This window comes from Talpa occidentalis, unplaced genomic scaffold (assembly GCF_014898055.3).
Source record: "Talpa occidentalis isolate TD23 unplaced genomic scaffold, MPIMG_talOcc4v2.1, whole genome shotgun sequence".
Taxonomy (NCBI): Eukaryota; Metazoa; Chordata; class Mammalia; order Eulipotyphla; family Talpidae; genus Talpa; species Talpa occidentalis.
The window spans coordinates 51,936,803-51,955,652 of NW_026555331.1; the positions used below are offsets into that span (position 1 = coordinate 51,936,803).

The 18,850-nt window shown below is 36.2% G+C and overlaps 1 protein-coding gene across 1 annotated transcript in view; it reads left to right on the forward strand.

The window, feature by feature from the left end:
* The window catches only part of EYA1 (EYA transcriptional coactivator and phosphatase 1), a 302,855-nt gene extending 286,617 nt beyond the window's left edge, over window positions 1-16,238 (forward strand). Inside the window, exons 15-16 of the mRNA XM_054691910.1 lie at window positions 3,252-3,352; window positions 15,097-16,238. Coding sequence (XP_054547885.1) covers window positions 3,252-3,352; window positions 15,097-15,177 — 182 coding nt within the window. The 3' untranslated portion in view covers window positions 15,178-16,238. The remainder of the gene's footprint in view (window positions 1-3,251; window positions 3,353-15,096) is intronic.
* The last annotated feature ends 2,612 nt before the right edge of the window (window positions 16,239-18,850 follow it).

Here is an 18,850-nt window from a genome sequence, read left to right on the forward strand (position 1 = left end):
TTCTCTGAACCATACTAAGTATTTTACACATTTTAGTCAACCTTTACAACTTAACCATTTTGTAAATAAGAAAACTAAATCTTAGAGAACTTAGTTGTGCAAGTTAATAGCTAGTGAAAAAAAGGGCCAAATGAAGCTTTGATTACAATGGCCTTTCCAACCTAGGGAGTCCACAGCTAAGTCCCTTCAAGGGGGTAACATTTACTCCCATCCAGGATGAGGCAGAGGGCAAGTGTCAATGTAAACTGAAGAGAAGAAACTACATTTGAGCTGGGTGTAGTAGGGTAAATAAGATTTTCCTAGGCAGGTGGGCTAATGAGAGAAGATTCAGAGAAATTAAAATGTGTTCATTGCTTGCTGTGGGATTTTTAAGTGGTACTGGGTGGCTAGTGTGCAGCTGAAGCTGGAAAGGCAGACTTGGGCCTTATCATAAATGCCTTTTATATTATTCTGGTGAGGTGAATGTCATATCAATGAGTCCTGGGGAAGGAGGATGAGTAAACTGCCTGGTGGAAAGATTGTATGTGGCTACTCATCTCCATGTAAAGAAAAGGGGCAGGGATGGACTACCTATAGGGCTAACTTTTCATCTGATGTGCTTCATCCGATGATACTTCTTCCTCAACGCACTTGTTAAATTATTGCTAGACAATTTAACTTGTATAATTGCTCACAGTCTCACTTACCTACCAAATTGTAATAACCTTGATAGCTGAGTCTGCACTGCTCAGTGTTGTGGTTAAAGTAGCCAACACATAGCAAGTGCACAGATGTTTGTTGAATGAAATGACTTTTTTCTGAAGAATGCTAACAGGTTGCTTCTAGGCAACTGGGTCAATAGTAACACTGTTCACTGATGAGAAATCAGGTTTAATGGGGGAAAAAAGGGCTTGATCTTAACAATGTTGAATTTGAAGAGCTTAGGGGATATATTGAGTTAGAAATACCTAGACTTTTAGGATGACTGATAGCTCATAAGAGCCAGTAACAGAATGTTGAAAACTGCTTAGAATGTACCAAACAGAATTCTTCGTAGTTTGATGTTCCATAAAAATAGCTATCTAATTTACATTGCCAGGTGTTTATCCTAGCTATATCAATGAAGTAGAATCAATTGTGTTTTGTAAACAATAAAAGCTTATCAGCACATAAAATTCAGAATAATTTCCAAAGAGAAATATAGTAATATAATAAACAGTAGGGAGAACTTAACTTCCCTGAAGGAAAGAACAAATAGTGTATTAAATGTCATGCACATTGAAATTTAATGCCAAATAATTTGCAAATATTAGTATAATGGGAAATTACAATCATCATCAAGTATTAAGTATTTTATGGGTATTTCGCTTGTGATATTTAAGCTTCAATATTTTAAATACAGAATATAAATTAGGATTATGAAAAATGTGTAATGATAGAATTTTTGACAATACAAAATGAGAATTAGGACTAGGAAAATTTATGGTGATAGAACTTGTCTCAAAACCAGTGATAGAATCACTTTTCTATGCTAGCTTTTAATAATTGGACATTAAAACTCCTGTAATTATTGCTAATTTTGCCATCAGATGAGAGGCAATTTGGGGATCAATGCAGAAAACCCAGAAATTTTTCTTGTAGGCAAATGGCAAAGTTACAGGAAATTATGACTGCTCTCTCATTCAGTAGAGCTGTGATGTTTTTTCAGACAAAATGGATTCATCAAAATGAACACTTACATAAGACCTCAAACCAACTTTTAAAAGCCAGCTTTGATTCTCAATCTTTATGGTGGAAAATGTCTAGGTGACCCAAAAATCACAATGAAGCCTATAGTAGATAGTATATAAGCAATAATTGTTTTGGTCCACCATAGCTTCACCTTTAAATAACACTGAGTTTATTTTCCTTTTCCCACAAAAAGGAAACTTTGCAAAAACCCATAAAAAATTCCCTCTGAGGAGGAAAAATTAAAATTTTATGACATCTCAGTTTTTGGCTATTATTTGTAGTTAAAGCTATATTTTGTACTTTTTTTTAAAAAACTATTTTACTGAGGTAAGTTGGTTATACTACTACGTATGATTTGGGGATATTGGTTCACACCTCTTCAGATGTATGTTACCACACCACATTCACACCCGTAAGTATGTGTTTCTTAAAGTGATTTAATATTTCACAGTTTAGTGGGCAACTAAAGCAGCATTGAAATTACATCCTTTCAATAAGGCGGGCCCTATTTCCTTCTGTCAGATGCAAACTAGAGATTTCAGTGCAAAATACAAATAAAAAGGAGACATTTGTTTAAGCAAACAAGCAATTTGTTCGTGTGTATATCTGATCCTTATTTGAAAGAGGTGCAGGCTCTGCTCAGTCATTTACATTTGAAAACTATAAACTTTCCCATTGTCCATTAAAATGACCCTATTGGCAGTGTGGGACTTGGAAGCAACAATAGCTGCATTAACTGCAGGGATGTACTCCAGCCGCCACTGGAGCTCAAACTAAGTCTTGACATGGGAAAGATAATAGACAGATAAAGGTATTCTGTTACCTTTCTCCCATTTTTTCCTCCAGTAAAGTGCTTTATTGAACATTAGCTACCTGGGTAAGGCAGGCATGACCTGTCTGTGGTGCCCCCAGATTACCAGACAGTTATTTCAAAACAGTTCTACAAGAGAATTTCAGGCAAACGCACTAGGCCTGGGGTGGGGGCGGGGGAGTCTTTAATGCAAATAATCTCAACTTGAAAATGAAGGGATAAACGAATTCCAATGTTTTGATTTCTCTTGCTATAACAAAGCCAATCCATTTTTCCCAACCTTCTCAATAGCCTCTGGATTAGATATTATCTTCAGAGTTGGATATATGAAGGAACATTTTAAAAATCAAGTTAAAATATGTTGCCAGAATTGCATACCTTTGTTTAATCTTAGTTTGTAATAGGAAAGAAGGTACTACTGCAATACCATACTCCCCCCAATCCCATGCTATACTGTTAGTGACTCAATCTTTTATTAAAACGAGTTCTTGGCAAAAGATCATTAAAATCCATCTTTCCCAAGGGAAAGAACACCACACGGTTAATTTACAATTTTTGGTTTATTGTGCTGTTCCACATGATGCCCAAATATCCTGTGTAAAAGTACCCTCCCAGTTTGCTCATGTAGGATAGTTTAATCAGAAGCATGGAGTGTTTTATATAAAAAGTTAAGGTGTCATAGTAGTTATCCAAACATTACATTTTTTTATAATTTATTTTTGTTTATTAGGAAAGGAAAGCTGTTTTGAAAGGATAATCCAAAGGTTTGGAAGAAAAGTGGTATATGTTGTTATAGGAGATGGTGTTGAAGAAGAACAAGGTGCAAAAAAGGTGAGTTCCCCGCCACGGTGCGCCTGGTGACATTTTATTTTCCATAGCTCTCAGAATTCGCATAACTACATCATTTAAAGAAGTTACATTTCTCTAAAACAGATCCTGAATGTGTTCAGAATTGTAATCATTGAAACAGAACAGAAAATTAAATATGATTTCTGAAGAGTAGCACACTCAAGGCACAAGGATAGCTGGTCCTCATACCATAATGTTTGGGGGCAGAAAAGGCAGCTCGATGCTGCAGCCATGATGTAGGCAGAGGTAACACAATGCCAAGCTCTTGTCAGGGTGCCCTTTTCCATGCCCGTGGCAGACATCGCCAGGTAACTGCCTTATTTGAGCCTGGATGCAGCCTGAGAGCCTTGCAAACATTTCAGAATTCTACCAGTTGGTCAAAACTAGCTTGCAAGATGAAAACTATTTGCTGCCATAGAGTAGATGCCTTATCCTGAGGTGGATGCCTCGCCCCTTGGGGATACTTGCAAAGGGGAAAAGGAGCAGACTTAACTATTGGTGCTTTGATGCCCCATTTGCCCACTACTCTTTGATTCCTTTGCATCCCTCATTTTTTCTATAATCCAAATTTATTTGTGATGATCCTCATACACATATCTAACATATTTGTTTGCAGTACTAAGTTATTAAATACTAGACTACTGAGCATATAAAACAGTGGATAACCCTGCTCTTCAGGAAGTCTGTGAGGCATCATAGTACGAATACTAGTACACAGATAAACAGGTACAATAGGAGCACAGAGTAGGGACAAAGAACTCGGCCTGTAAGAGAATGAAGTCGGGGAAATTTCAATAATGCATTTTATTGGAGGAGGAAACAGCATTCCTTAGCCTGGCATTCAGGGTTTTCAGAGTCTGGTAATAACCTTTCTCCTCTTTCTCATTTCTGCCCTCTACATTGCAGTAACATCCTTCTGCTTACCTTCCTTCAGTGGGGCACTGCACTTCCTCTCTGCTGTTGCAATGGTCCTCTCCCCAACACCCTACTGTCACTGTCTTAAATCATTTTTCGGCAACCACTTCATGTGCCACCTTCTCTATTTCCTGTTTTTAGTACTGCAATTACAGTAGTGCTCACTTTAAATAAAGAAACTTTTATGGTTAAAAGCTTAGATTCTTGAGCCAGACAACCTGGGTTTGAATTTTAGCCTTGCTGCTTACAAGTTCTGTGTTTCAGGTTATACGTTCAAGTCTTTAACTCATTTTTTGTATATGGTGTAAAACAGCAGTCCTGGTCATTCTTCTCATTGCTACTGTTCAGCTTTTTTAGTTTTCTCTTTATTGAAGACACTGTCCTTTTCCCAGTGTATATTCTTGCCTCCTCTGTCGTGAACTGATTTACCATCCATGTCTGGTAAATTATTCTTATTCTTTTCTATTGATCTATATAACTGTTTTTATTCCAGTACCATACTGTTTTGATTACTATGATTTTATAGTTTGAAATCAGGAAACCTGCTGACTCCAGCTTTATTCTTTCTCAAGATGACTGGCTATTCAGCGCCTTTTGTTTGACCATTCCTTTCTTCTATTCTGTCTAGCCTTTTTGGATTACCTAGTATTTAAATAACAGTACTCTGTGCATAAGAGATAAGGATCTAATATTTATGGTAGATATGAATATAAAAGTGGAGTTCTGCATAGAAATAACTATTTAACTTAGAAAACACTACTCAGCAGTATCCCATTTTAAAAACTAAAAATATAAATATGAGCTAAAATGGTCATTTTTGATTAATAATCTTAATTAGGAGTATCAAGAATTCTATAAGAATCCTTACACTCATTTTGTAGGGAGGTGAATAAGAAAGTTGCTAAACTAGGGTTTGAGCCCAAAGTTCCTTCAAATTATAAGCCTTACTTAACTATGCTTTGCAAAAAGGAATTTTCATGCCAATTTTTTAAAGTGTTCACTGGCTTGTTCCCTCTTAGTAGGTGGAGGTAAATATAAATATCCTCTTAAAATTAAAAAAAAAAAGTCATTCTGATATAATTTAGTTCATGAGCATTTTTGGTTAAGTATGATTGATATGGAACCAATGTATTTATAGAAGTTTAAGCACTGAAATATTTTGCAAAATGAAGTATTTTCATCCTTCAAAATCAATTTTAAGGTGTTAGTTTGTATCTGTTTCTTCTGTCCATTTAAAAATCTTGGATAACACTCTCTTCTATCCCTGTAAAAATGTCTTTCATCTCCCTAAATAATGTTCTCTTGCTAGAGAAAATTACTTATTTTAAGCCAAGAAATGAAAACCAGTAAGTATTCTGCCAGTTGCCTGTTGTCTTTGTTCTCTCTGTAGTGTACTCCCAAGGCTTTCATCAGTAAATTTATCTATTCTATCATTTATATCATTAAAAAAATTCCCTTCAAAGAGAAAAAAGTTATAAATTCTTTTTCTAAAAAGAACATTATTCTAAAAAGATCTATTCCAAGAGTGTTCTGTGATCACCTCTTTGTTCCTAAAAAGACTCTGATGAGGAAATTGAGATAAGCCATCTATCAACTGATAGCTTTGATATATATCTTTTGTTGTCAAAATCTGCTAGGTTTTCTTTTTTTCACAATTCTGTTGCCCTAATTTTATTCAAACTCGTAAAAAATGGCTAGGTCTATGTATGATAAAAATTAAAATGTAAGTAATTGGCTCTGCACACTGACAGCAGTTTTTTTAAAAAAACAAAAGGCAGATTTATTGAAATACATTAAAGCAACAGCTGAGATAGGAAAGGTCTGCTGCACTGACAGCAGTTTTGATTTCTTAAATTTAGTGTTCAGAGAACTTCCTAAAATAACAGCCTCATGATTAGCATGGGGGATGGGTGGCAAGCATCCATTCTATATAAAGACCATCAAAAAGTATCTATTTTAAATGTATACTCTTGCAGAACTCCAGGCTGTTCACTGACAACATGATTAATAATTCTCAGTTCTAAGGTTATGCAAGAGAAAAATAAGAGCTACCTTTTTTTAAAAAAGTATTTTTTGTTGAGGTAACTTTGGTTTAGAACTCTGTAATATAACCTAAGGTTTGCACCTTTATAAATATGTTACCACACCATACTCTTCCCTTTCCGATAGCCATTTCTAGGGGCATTGTTTTGTCTGTTCCTTTATACTCTACACATATAAGTGATGCTATCTGGTATTTTGTCTTTCTCCTGACTTATTACACTTATCCTAAGTCTCTCCAGTACCATCCATGTTGTCACGATTTTATCTTTTTTATAACTGAGTATTCCAGTGTGTGTATACATACCTATCTTTATTCACTCATCTGTCCTTGGCCAGTTAGGTTGTTTCTATAACTTGGCTACTGTAAATCATCCTGCAATGAACATAGAAGTGCAAAAACTCTGTCAAAGTAGTGTTTTTGTATTCTTTGGAATGGAATTGCTGGGTTGTATGATAAATCTATTTTTAATATTAAGAAACTTCCATACTGTTTTCTACAGGGCTGGACCAGTTTGTTCCCATCAGCAGTGTAGGAGGGTTCCTTTTCTACTATATCCTCACCAACACTTGTTTCTGGTCTTTTTTTATATAGATCATTCTCAAAAGTATGAGGTGGTTTTGATTTACATCTCCCTAAGTTTAGAAAAATAACATTTTTAATGCAAGTTTTTCCTTTTGATTTTACTTACATGACACATAAGGATTAGCAGCAAGTGCACTAAATTTTATTCTGTAGCCATAACATTCTGTATGCCAGATCTTGGAGTCATCTTCATCTTTAAAGAATTCACTTCTGTCCAGAAGGGAAACATAAATAAAAGCAATGCAATGCATTGTTTCATAATGAATTGTCAAGAAAACAGCCTTGGGAGATAGGTAATTTACAACTTGCAAAGCAGTTAACCCTCATATGCAGTGTTTCTAGAGATAGTATATATATGTGAAAACAAAGATATGTTCTTTTGGGAACTACTTTTTCTGTATTGACTTTTTTTACTTAATCTATCCTGGCAGTTTTTCTATCTAAATACACAGAACTTTGTGTCTCCAATTCTTTTATTTTTTTATTTTTTTTTAATTAATAAATTTTTATATTCCCCATACAATTGCAATCCCCCCATTCTGACCCCAATCCCTCCCCACCCGCCCCCACCCCCCAAAAAGTGTCTCTGGTTCATAGTTTTTGTTGATTTTGATTTTCACTTTCTTATAGTTATTCATTTTCCTGGTCCCTTATTTAAGTTTTCTAGATCCCTGCTATGAGTGAGACCATCCGGTATTTTTCTTTTTCTTTTTGGCTTATTTCACTGAGCATGATCCCTTCCAGCGTCATCCATGTTGCTGCAAATTGCATGTGTTTATCTTTTTTGAATGCTGAGTAATATTCCATGGTATATATGTACCACATCTTCTTGATCCAGTCATCTATTTTTGGGCATTTGGGCTGTTTCCAAAGCTTAGCTATTGTAAACAGTGCTGCTATAAACATAGGGGTGCAGGTGTTCTTTGGGTAAATACCTAGGAGTGGAATTGCTGGATCCTGTGGAAGCTCTATTTTTAGTAGGTCCAGAAATCTCCACACAGCTCTCCATAGTGGTTGGACCAGTTTGCACTCCCACCAACAGTGCAGAAGAGTTCCTTTTTCTCCACAACCTCGCCAACATTTGTTGTTGCTAGTTTTTTTAATATGTGCCATTCTCACTGGTGTAAGATGGTATCTCATGGTAGTTTTGATTTGCATTTCCCTGATTGCAAGTGATGTTGAACATTTTTTCATATGCCTGTTGGCCATTCGCATTTCCTCTTCAGAGAAGTTTCTTTTTAGTTCCTCTGTCCATTTTTTGACTGGATTATTTTCTTTGATGTTGTTGAGTCTCATCAGCTCTTTGCAGATTTTTGTGATCAGTCCTTTATCATTAGTGTTGTGTGCAAAAATGTTCTCCCAGTCGGTGGGGTTTCTCTTTGTTTTTGTTATTGTCTCTTTTGCTGTGCAGAAGCTCTTTAATTTGATGTAGTCCCAGCTGTTTATCTTTGCCTTCACTATCACTGCTTTGGGTGATGTGTCTGTAAAGATGTCTTTGATGTGCAAATCCCGTAGTGTTTCGCCTATATTTCCTTCTATGTATTTTATGGTTTCAGGTCTTATGTCTAGTTCTTTAATCCATTTTGAGTTGATTTTTGTATATGGTGTGAGGTAGTGGTCAAGCTTCATTCTTTTGCATGTAGCGACCCAGTTTTCCCAGCACCATTTATTGAACAAACTTTCTTTGCTCCAATGCATAGTCTTTGCTCCTTTGTCAAAGATTAGTTGACCATAAATCTGTGGGTTTATTTCTGGATTTTCTATTCGATTCCATTGGTCTGTATGTCTGTTCTTGTTCCAATACCATGCAGTTTTGATGATTGTGGCTTTGTAGTAGAGTTTGAAGTCTGGGAGTGTGATGCCTCCATTCCCTTCTTTTTTTTTCAGGAGAGCTTTGGCTATTCGGGGTTTTTTGTGATTCCATATGAATTTCATCAATAATTGTTCTATTTCTTTGAAGAATGACATTGAAATTTTGATTGGAATAGCATTGAATCTGTATATTGCTTTTGGTAGGATGGCCATTTTAATAATGTTTATTCTCCCAATCCATGAGCAGGGGATGTCTTTCCATTTCTTTGTGTCTTCTTCTATTTCTTTTAACAGTGTTTTATAGTTTTCTTTGTATAGGTCCTTTACCTCTTTTGTTAGATTTATTCCCAAATACTTGATTTTTTTTGTTTCAATAAGAAAAGGGATGGTTTTTTTTTGATTTCTTCTTCTTCAGATTTATTGTTTGTATATAGGAAGGCTACTGACTTTTGCGTGTTGATTTTGTATCCTGCCACTTTACTGAATCCAATTCTTTTAAAATGTAGATGTGCTATAATTTAACAAGTTGCCTGAGACTGAGATTTAAGTGGTTTCCGTTATTTTAGTTCTGCACTGAATGATCTTTATGTGGTTCATGAAGGGGCAAGTGTATCTTTAGGATAAACTCTGCAAGTGTAACACCTAGACAAAGATTATATGGTGGTGTTTTTGAAACATTAATACATGTCAATAACTTTGTAAAATTTGATTTACTTGTATAAGGCCCCATGCACCTAGTTTTTTTTTTTTTTGTATTATTGACTTTCTGTATAAGCAGAAGGGATAAATGCAAAATACCAGGTAAGAAGGAAAGGTGGGGCCAGAGAAATTTAAATGTGCACATGAAGAGCAGGAAAAATGTACATTATTTTCCCGTGGGGGGACTTTTGGCTCTAATGCTCCAAAAATACTTTTTACTGAAATTTAGGCACTAGGTCTTGGTACCAACTTCTCAGTATATGCCCATCAGTTTCAGCTAATATTTCTGATAAGATTTGGGCTGTTTTTAGTCCGACAGCTCCTGTTACCTAAGTGGAGATATTCCATCATGTATCCTCTGACATCTTATCTGAATAACCTATTATCAGAAAATGAATTCAAACCAGTTCATCCACTCAAATTTATTTCTTGTTCTCTACCTCCACAATATATTTCACACCCACTCCATTTCTACAGTCCCTCTGCCCAATTTCTCACTACCAGCCAGCCCCATCTCCAGTCCATCCTTACTGCCACCCCAAATTGCTGAGTATATCTCCTCCTTGGATACAGTGCTTCCACCTCTATACTTGGATTAAATTGAAATTTACTAAATCATTAAAAATAGTCCAAAAACATATGTATATAATCTTCATCCTAGATATTACATTTCTAGGATTTTATCCCACAGATACATTTGCCCATGAATAGTCCACCTAAATGTTACTTATTAGTTTTTATCATGGACACATCAATGTTACACTAAATACTCTGTGTCCACCTTGTGACTGGGAGTCCCATCATTTTCATCTACTTTGCCCATTCTTCAATTTCAGTATAGACCCAACTTACCCTCTCCAGCTTACATCTTCTCTCAATTCATCATTTTCTTTGTTTTATTGTGATATAAAGCTTGGGGATTATAAAGTCCATCTTTGTGAATTATACATTACTATGGTTAGCCCAATGTCAATTATCTCAATTTTTAAGTTAGCATTCTTTATTTATTGATTTGCTCCACCTCCTACTTACGCTAGTGGTTTCTTCCATCTTCATATGGAAATTTGTAGAGATTCTAGATAGTGGTTTTCTTTCACTTGTAATCTAACAGGGGATTGTTCATTTCCAGCACTCAGGAATCATGTAACAGTTCAGACTTGCTGCAATGGAAAACTACATTTTTTCAGTAAGAAGCATGGTTTTCATGACATTTGAACACATTGTACCAAACTGATGCTTAAGTGTGTTCCAAGATTTTCATCTATAACTTTGCTCAGTATCTGTTTTTATCCAGATTAATCTAATGGTCATCTGGAAGAATAAGCTCCTGAGTGGGACCAACTCCCAATACCTGCTATGTTGGTACAGATGTAAAATGTATCCTTGTTATATAATATACAGTTTTATTAGAAGGATAGGATTTGAAATATAGCAAATTTTAAGTGTTATCAAAATACAAGACTTAAGTGTAGTGAATTATGTTTATAATATAGCCTAAAATCAGAATGTGTGAGGCTCTCCTCTTTGTTCTTTCTCAGGATCGCTTTGCCTATTCCATGTCTTGTGTTTCATATAAATTTCAGGATTGCTTTTTTCTGCTTTTGCAAAAAATTGTCATTAGAATCTTGATAGAGATTACATTGACTCTATAGATGGTACTGAGCAGTATGGACACTTTAACAATATGCACTTCTCTCAATTTTTTTCATTAGTGTCTTTAGTTTTTACTATAGCAATCCTTGAATTCCCTGGCTAAATTTGCTTCCAGGTATTGTGAATGGGATTTTTCCCCATAGCTAATTCAGTATTAGCATCTAGAGCAATGCTACTGATGTGTATTTTGTGTTCTGCAACTTTATGGAATTTGTTGATTCAAAGTTATTTGGGGTGGAGTCTTAAGGATTTTCTCCATGAAAAACCATGTCATAGAGACAGTTTTACAATTCTTATGCCTTGTGTTCCTTTTTCTTACATGGTTAGGTAATTTTGATTCTTAATTCCATACTACCTTATATTGCAATGCTATGATTTTAGCAGACTTACCTGCTAATTCTTGGTAGTGGAGGCATGTTGTGTACGTATCCGCTGTTGGTCAGTGTTGTACAGATAATAGGCTATTTTAATAGCAGTCACGTTACTATCCTGAAGCTGAACTTTTTAAAACCGAGATCCATCCCTTAGTCAATTACCCTAAATTCGCATTGTACAGAAAAAAATGGGGTTCTAGGGAAACTGAATCATAATTCAAAGACACATGACTAATGCCAGAGTTGAGAGTAATAACCCAGATCTTCACTTTCTAGCACCTGCTTTTTTTCTCTTTTCCTCTCAGTTTTCTCTGACTTCATATAGGAGATATTTGTTCTATGCAAACACTGATAGAGGAAATGAATTGTTTAATATGCACCTAATTGTCCTGTAAAGCTCTTCTAGATACATAAAATATTTCCATCAATCTGTACCTAGTTAGGGAAGATACCATTTTGTAATAATTATTTAACATGAGCTTGAGCGCCCTAGTCTTACGTAGGTTAATAGTAAACATATTTCTTAGAGAAGCCCACGGATTTGCGTGTGTGAGAATATAACTACTGCTCACATTAGAGATCATTATCCTTCATGTTACAAACATGGGGTGGTTGCTATCCTTGTTTAGGAGTGTGACACCTAAGGTGTGTCAGTAATTGTAGGGCATTTGGCAAATGATGAATTGTCTATAATATGTTTTATCATTTTAACTTGTTTCAGTGTGATGCTTGACCATGTGGTTCTTATTAATACTCTACAGGAAGACTAAAACCATTAGTTCAGAGTTCCTTATGGAAAAATCTCACCTTTCCATAATGTATTTTGAATATCATTTAAAAGTCAAACAGCTTAAATGTGCTCTAGTCTGTCATCAGTGCCTACACCTGTAAAGACAGACACAGTCATTGCATTAGTCCTTCGTTTACTATGGAATTAATGTACAATTTATACCCAAACTATGCAACAACAAATTGGATTTTTGAATTCCCTCTTTGACTGCATTCTATAATACATGCTACTGATTGTGTATGAATAGCTTGTTGTCTGTAAGAAAACATGTCTAACTTAAGATAATCAGTATGCAAAAGAAGTGAACTAAACCTATATATGGGAATTGTGCTGAAAGTTTCTGGATAGCTAGCTGAGGACCCTTCTGCATTCTCAATAGAACTTCCAGCTCCCTTTATTCAGTTCATGAAAAGCAACTTTGGGGAAGAGTAATGAATCTCTGGCAAATTAGAGAAAACATACAAGTAGGTGCTTAAATATAAAATAATTAACATTCAAAATCTTCTAAAATGATTTAGGTAAGAAGATGTGTCCAAAATGGACTCAATCAGGATGCTGAATGATACATACATGAAATATGGAAACTTGTGGATGGCATTGAGATAGTAGGATTAGACGTGATTTGTACTTCTTTATGAAGTTTTATATTTTATGACTGTTTTACTAAACCATTTCTATTCTAACAAGAAAAGCTTTCTGCTTGGAAGGGATCATGTGAGTGTTTTAAGCTTTGTGACATGGTGCTAATAATTTACATTGCTGAATGAAAAAGCCTTGAACAATTAGGAAGCATTATAGCACATGAGCTTTACATCTGACCTTCTCTCTCCACTCGCTAACCTTAATGTTTTCACCAACAAATTAGCGATAACACCTATCTCTGAAGTTATAGTGGCTTAACTGATAGTTTCTGACATAATGTTCAATAAACCATAACTATCATTATTATTAATAAACTCTTTAGCAGGCCCTGTATCATTTGTCATCAGCCTTGTCTCTCACACACAACCAGTATCTTTTCAATGAGTTTCTCCTTGATCCTCTCGCCCCAAAACAAAACCACTGCCATGAGACTGCTCATTTGAGTGGTCATTCTTTCATACCTCACTAAATTATGACCTCCTCTTTTTATGCAGTTCCTCACTCAAAGAGAATTCACTCCTCACCCTCCTATTATAATACATAGTTGTGATTGTTATGCATTTCTGCTACTCACCCACAGACTGAGAAGGTAGGCCAGGGACATATTAGACACCATGCCTGCAAAGTGAAAACATTCATGAGTGAGTACAAAATAGTAAAACCCTTTCTTCTAGTGTAAAATTGCCAGTGACTCAACCTTATAAACACTTAAAATGAAATCTCTAGTTCTGGACTATCTTGTTACTGAAGGATAACAAAGATAGACATATTCCATAACACTATAGAAGCCATTTGAGTTTGGACAATGGTATATGCATTTAGATTACTTGCAGCAAAGGTGCTGTGAATATAGTAATAATGTGCATCCCCAATACAGTCAGCTATGTGATCTATAGCAAAATAGTAGCATTCATGTTACCTACAGCTAATCCAAATAAACCAAAATTACTTTTATTCCTTGAGAGATGAAGATTCTTTTAAGAAAAAGATTTTACTGATGCATAAGTACTTTAGTGCTTTTGAGCAATGAAAGTTTTGTCATGGATGAGGTAACGTTTTCCTGTTTTTCTTGTCTGATTAGTTCAGATATTTCACAAACATCCCCTAATTCTAAATTAGGTTTTTAGATTGAGTCCTTAGACAATTACAAAAAGAAATGCACTGTAGGGGAACTCCCTGGTGGTGCAAGGAGTTAAGCATCACACTGTGAAGCAATCTACAACCTCTGCAGCATGAGTTCGATCCCCAGCCGGCCAGGGAGCTACCCACATGGCTCAGCAAACCTCTGCTGACTCGCCAGCTGCTCCCCTCAGCAGTGTACTTCGGTCATTCTGCCTGCTGTGTTCCCCACTCTGTCTCTGGTGAATCCTCTCAACCCCACCCCCAACCTCTGGCCTGTACCCTAGCTCTTGTATGCATAAAAAAGAAATGCACCCTAGAGGTACATTTAAAAATTAAAATTGTTAAAACGAGTTATTTTAAGATCAAAGAATGCTTAGTATGAGTGAAAAATATTTTGTTTCATACATGAGCAAAATTAAGTTCTGAAAAATGCAAACTAGTATCAACTAAGGAAAACTTTAACCTTCAGCATTATTGCATACATATTTTGAAAGGCAACTGTTTAAGTTTGGAATTGCATTCAAGTCACAGTATAGATGCATTGTTAAGAAAAATCCATCACCTTCTTAAAAGCAAGACTTCACGGGCCTCCCCGGTGGCGCAGCGGTTGAGCGCTGGGTTGCGAAGCTGCCCGCAGCCTCTGCAGCACCAGTTCAATCCCCGGCTGCTCCCTGGCCACCAAAGGAGGGTCCCACATGGCGCGCAGACCTCTCCTGCCACCCACTGCTCCCCTCAGCAGTGTACTTCGGTCCTTCTGCCTGCTCTGCTCCCGGCTCTGGTGAATTCTCTCACCTTCCCGCACTTCTGACTGTACCCAGTGCTTGTATGTATAAACAAACAAACAAATAAATAAATAATAAATCTTTAAAAAAAAAAAAAAAGCAAGACTTCACTTTACGTTTTTAAATACAGTGTAGTATTCTTAAGGAAGAAAGTGAATTTTTGTTTCAAAGATAGGTGGTGTTGAGATCTTAACTGCCCAGACTTCCCAATGTTGCAAGAAGGGAGTGAGCATGGTAGTAGATTTCAAAAGCCTGAGTAAGGCTGGTGCCACAGCATTACCTGTCCTCACCTGTGTCTGCTCCTTTTGCAGCACGCCATGCCCTTCTGGAGGATCTCCAGTCACTCGGACCTCATGGCCCTACATCACGCCTTGGAACTGGAGTACCTGTAACAGCCACATAGCACTTTGAAACTGCATAACTGCCCTGTAATCAGGGATAAATCCAGCAGGTCTGAGTCTTGTGTCAGCACCGGACTACAGAACTTAGCGATTTCAATATAGTGACGACGCGCAGCTGCTGTGGGTCTTCACCTCTGCCCTTGTGGTAAATGAAGGACCGCATCTTTTTCTCAGAACAGCTGTTGACTCTAGTACTGTGAATCAAATGAAAAATAAGCCATGAGAATGTTCTAGCACAGTGTAATGTGTCTTTGCCACATTTACTACATGGTTCAAACCTGTGATGAAAGGACCTGCAAACACTTAAGTTTTTAGCATCGTCAATGTGACATAAACATCTTCTCCAATACAGTAAACTTGATTGCACAACAGAGACTGAAATATGTTTCCTGAATACCAGTGGGGGAATTTTCTTGTAAGAAGGTTTACTTTATGGTGTCTCATACCCAGGGTAATCTCTACATCTCTACTTATTTATGAACAGACTTAAAGAAAAACAGCTTTATTGAGGTATAATTCATTCAAATAGACTTTTTGACATCAAATAAAGACAATGGCATAATAAGCAATTAATGGCCTTTGCCTCAAGACACAGCAAGTACTTTGAATTTTAGCACATTGCAAAGTAGTTTAAAGTATGTCTAATTTAAACGTATAATATGTACATCACTGAGACAATCATGTACAGAAAGAATTTTTGGTGTAAATTTGTAATAATGGATGATTCTTTTACATATTGTTTTGGGAAATGATATTGAAAGGTAGCAATACCTTGATAGTGAAGTATGAGGCAATATGTGCACAAATGCATGTGCAGTGCCTTATTGAAGTACGTGATATAAATATGTAGATACTGGATTTTTTTTTTAGGTAATGTTGTCAAGACCAAAAGCATGGATGTCAAGTGTCAATAGGAACTTGTTCTCCAAATTTTTTTCCCTATCAGTCTTTTTATGCTATTAGGAGGAACTTGTTGAAATAACACAGCAGTGTCTTAAATAATTTGAATATAAAGAGTCCTCTTACAACCTCACTTTTTTTCATTTTTAACACTAATGTATTATATGTAACTCCTTGGAGAAAAATGATTATTCAAATGCTTCTTCCCACAGAAAAAAAATGATGATATATTTTATTAATAAAATGATTCATGAATTGGAGACTAGCAGTTTTCATGTGCACAGATTATAGTATCTGCCTTTTCTTGTTTAGGTGAAGAGGACCTTACCACATATCTAGAAATCAGCAAAACTTGGCATTACTTAACAATATTCATGGTCTTTCTTTTCTACCACACCTGCTCCCACTATCCCAGAAAAGTTCATTGCCCACAACGGACATGGCCCAGTCAGTACCACCAAGAAAATCTTGTTACTCCCCACCTGTATGTATTACATGGAAAGCATAAATCTAGGAAATAAAAATTGTCACCTTTGCTATAGCATAAGCTTTTCATCAAAAGCTCTCCATTGTCATGAAATAACTCTTTGGATGAATTTTCCTTAAATATTTCATTGGGAAAAAACACCAGCTTTGACCCAAAGTAGCTAAAGAGCTACTCTATCCATTTCACGTTGCTGCTAGAATTAGTTGTGAATTCTCCAAATTATTTAAATTTATAATTGAATTTTTTTTTGGCTCAAAGCAACCAGAAGTTGACAATTTTTTAACCTTTTATGTTTTTATACTCTGTAGACTGAAAAGACAAAGTTTATCTTGGCCTTACTGTATAAAGGTGTGTTGTGTCCACAATTGTGTACAGAATTTTTCTTCATTAATTTTGTGTTTAAATTAATAAAATTGATTTGTGAAGTACTGTAAGCAAATTGAATGTCAGTATTGTCTTCTTTTATCTTAGTTATGTGAAATAGAAGGATCTGGGTTGCATTAGAATTCTTAGTCCAATAAAAGGAAGCTGTAATAATAGCTTTATCAGCCCTTGAGGGAACAAACCTAGAAGGGTGGCAGCTGTTTCTTTGATCACTGTAAGAACAGATAAATGGTAAAGCTCTTTCCTTTCCCCAAAACCATATAAACTGGACCCTCCCTCGGATTTATCTGCTATAGAACAGAATTCAGTACACAGTGTCTGGATAGCAGAGAATAGATTTAGCTATTTAAATACCCAAGAGAGAGCTTTATCTATAAAGAATGCCTATAACATATACCTGTAAGATATGACTAATCACTTATAGACAGCCATAAAATAGCACTACCTGCTTCCTCCTGAGATTTGTCTTAGAAATATAACAGTCATACATACAAACATAAAATTTCAACATGCAACTAATTGTTGGAGTCATCTATCAGATTCATGGTTGCACATTTTTCATATATACACACAAAGCCAAGTGTCTTGAGTAATGAAGTGTGTGAATATGCTCAGACACCCTGAAAATGAAAAACATTTGAGGAAACTCTAGAAAGAGGCAGAGGTAAGTAATGAAGGGATTTTTCGGTTTCAGAAGAAAAATGGTGCAAGAGGCAAAATGGAGAGTATGTCTTCAAAAGATTAATTTTCTAAAGCATCACTTCCAACATGACATTCCTTGGTCAAAATGTATCAAGGTTCTCCTTTGAAATCAGCTCTGGGCCCAGATTTCTCTACCTGACATTCCATAGCTTCCAAATACAATCTCTACTGGCAACATCTTTTTTTGTTATGAACAAACTTCAGTGGGCTCTTTAAAGGACCACATAGTGCATGTGTCAAGCATCCTTGACATGTCTTTGCTCAGAGCTGCTTGACTCAAAAATGCTCATGGCTGTCAGTGACTTCTTCCACTGTCAGTCCCCCCAAACCTTGTCCAGTTCCAATACCTCTCCTTTGCAGAGCCTTCTTTCCCATGATGGCACACAGTGCTAGCTCCTTTTCTTGAACTTCTCCCACCCAATGTCTACAGGGCCATTTACAGTTCATTTTATTCTCTTCAACAGAGACTTGCTGAGACGCTGCCTGGAGATGTGGAAGGGGTGGGGGTATTATCCTAGGTGCTGAGGATTGGCTGTCCCTGTACCTGATGGAGTTTACCTTGGAGTAGGTGGAAACAGACAAGAAATGAATTACTGAATGAATAGATACATTCTGTTGAAAACATTCTTTACAGAAAACTGAATGAGGAATATGGATTAGTGACAGGGCATGAACTTCCTTAAAAAGCATGGACATAAGATGCTTAAACTGAAACCAGCTTTTAAGAAGCAGGCAGCACATGAAGATTTGCTGAGCATGTGCAGGAGCATGCAGGAAAAGTCCTCAGAGGAGAATACTTCCATTTATTGCTATAACTCAATTAAAAAAAATAAATAATGGGCAGAGAAGCTAAACAGACACTTCTCCAAAGAATTACAGATGAACAATAGGCCCTTGAAAAAATTTTTCATTGTCACTTATAATCAGGGAAATGCAAATTAAAGCCACCATGAGATACCAACTCATACCAGGGAGAACTGCCCACATCAGAAAGACCAGAAAAGTAAGTGCTGCTGAGGATATGAAAAAAATGGAAGCGTCATATTCTGTTGGTGGGGATGTTGACTGTCCAGCACTTATGGAGGGAAAATCATACCCATGGGTCCAAGAGGTAACTTTAGAAAAAGAAAGGACACCAGCATACCTTGAGGTCACAATAAGAGATTTGAACACTGTTCTAAGTGGAATGGG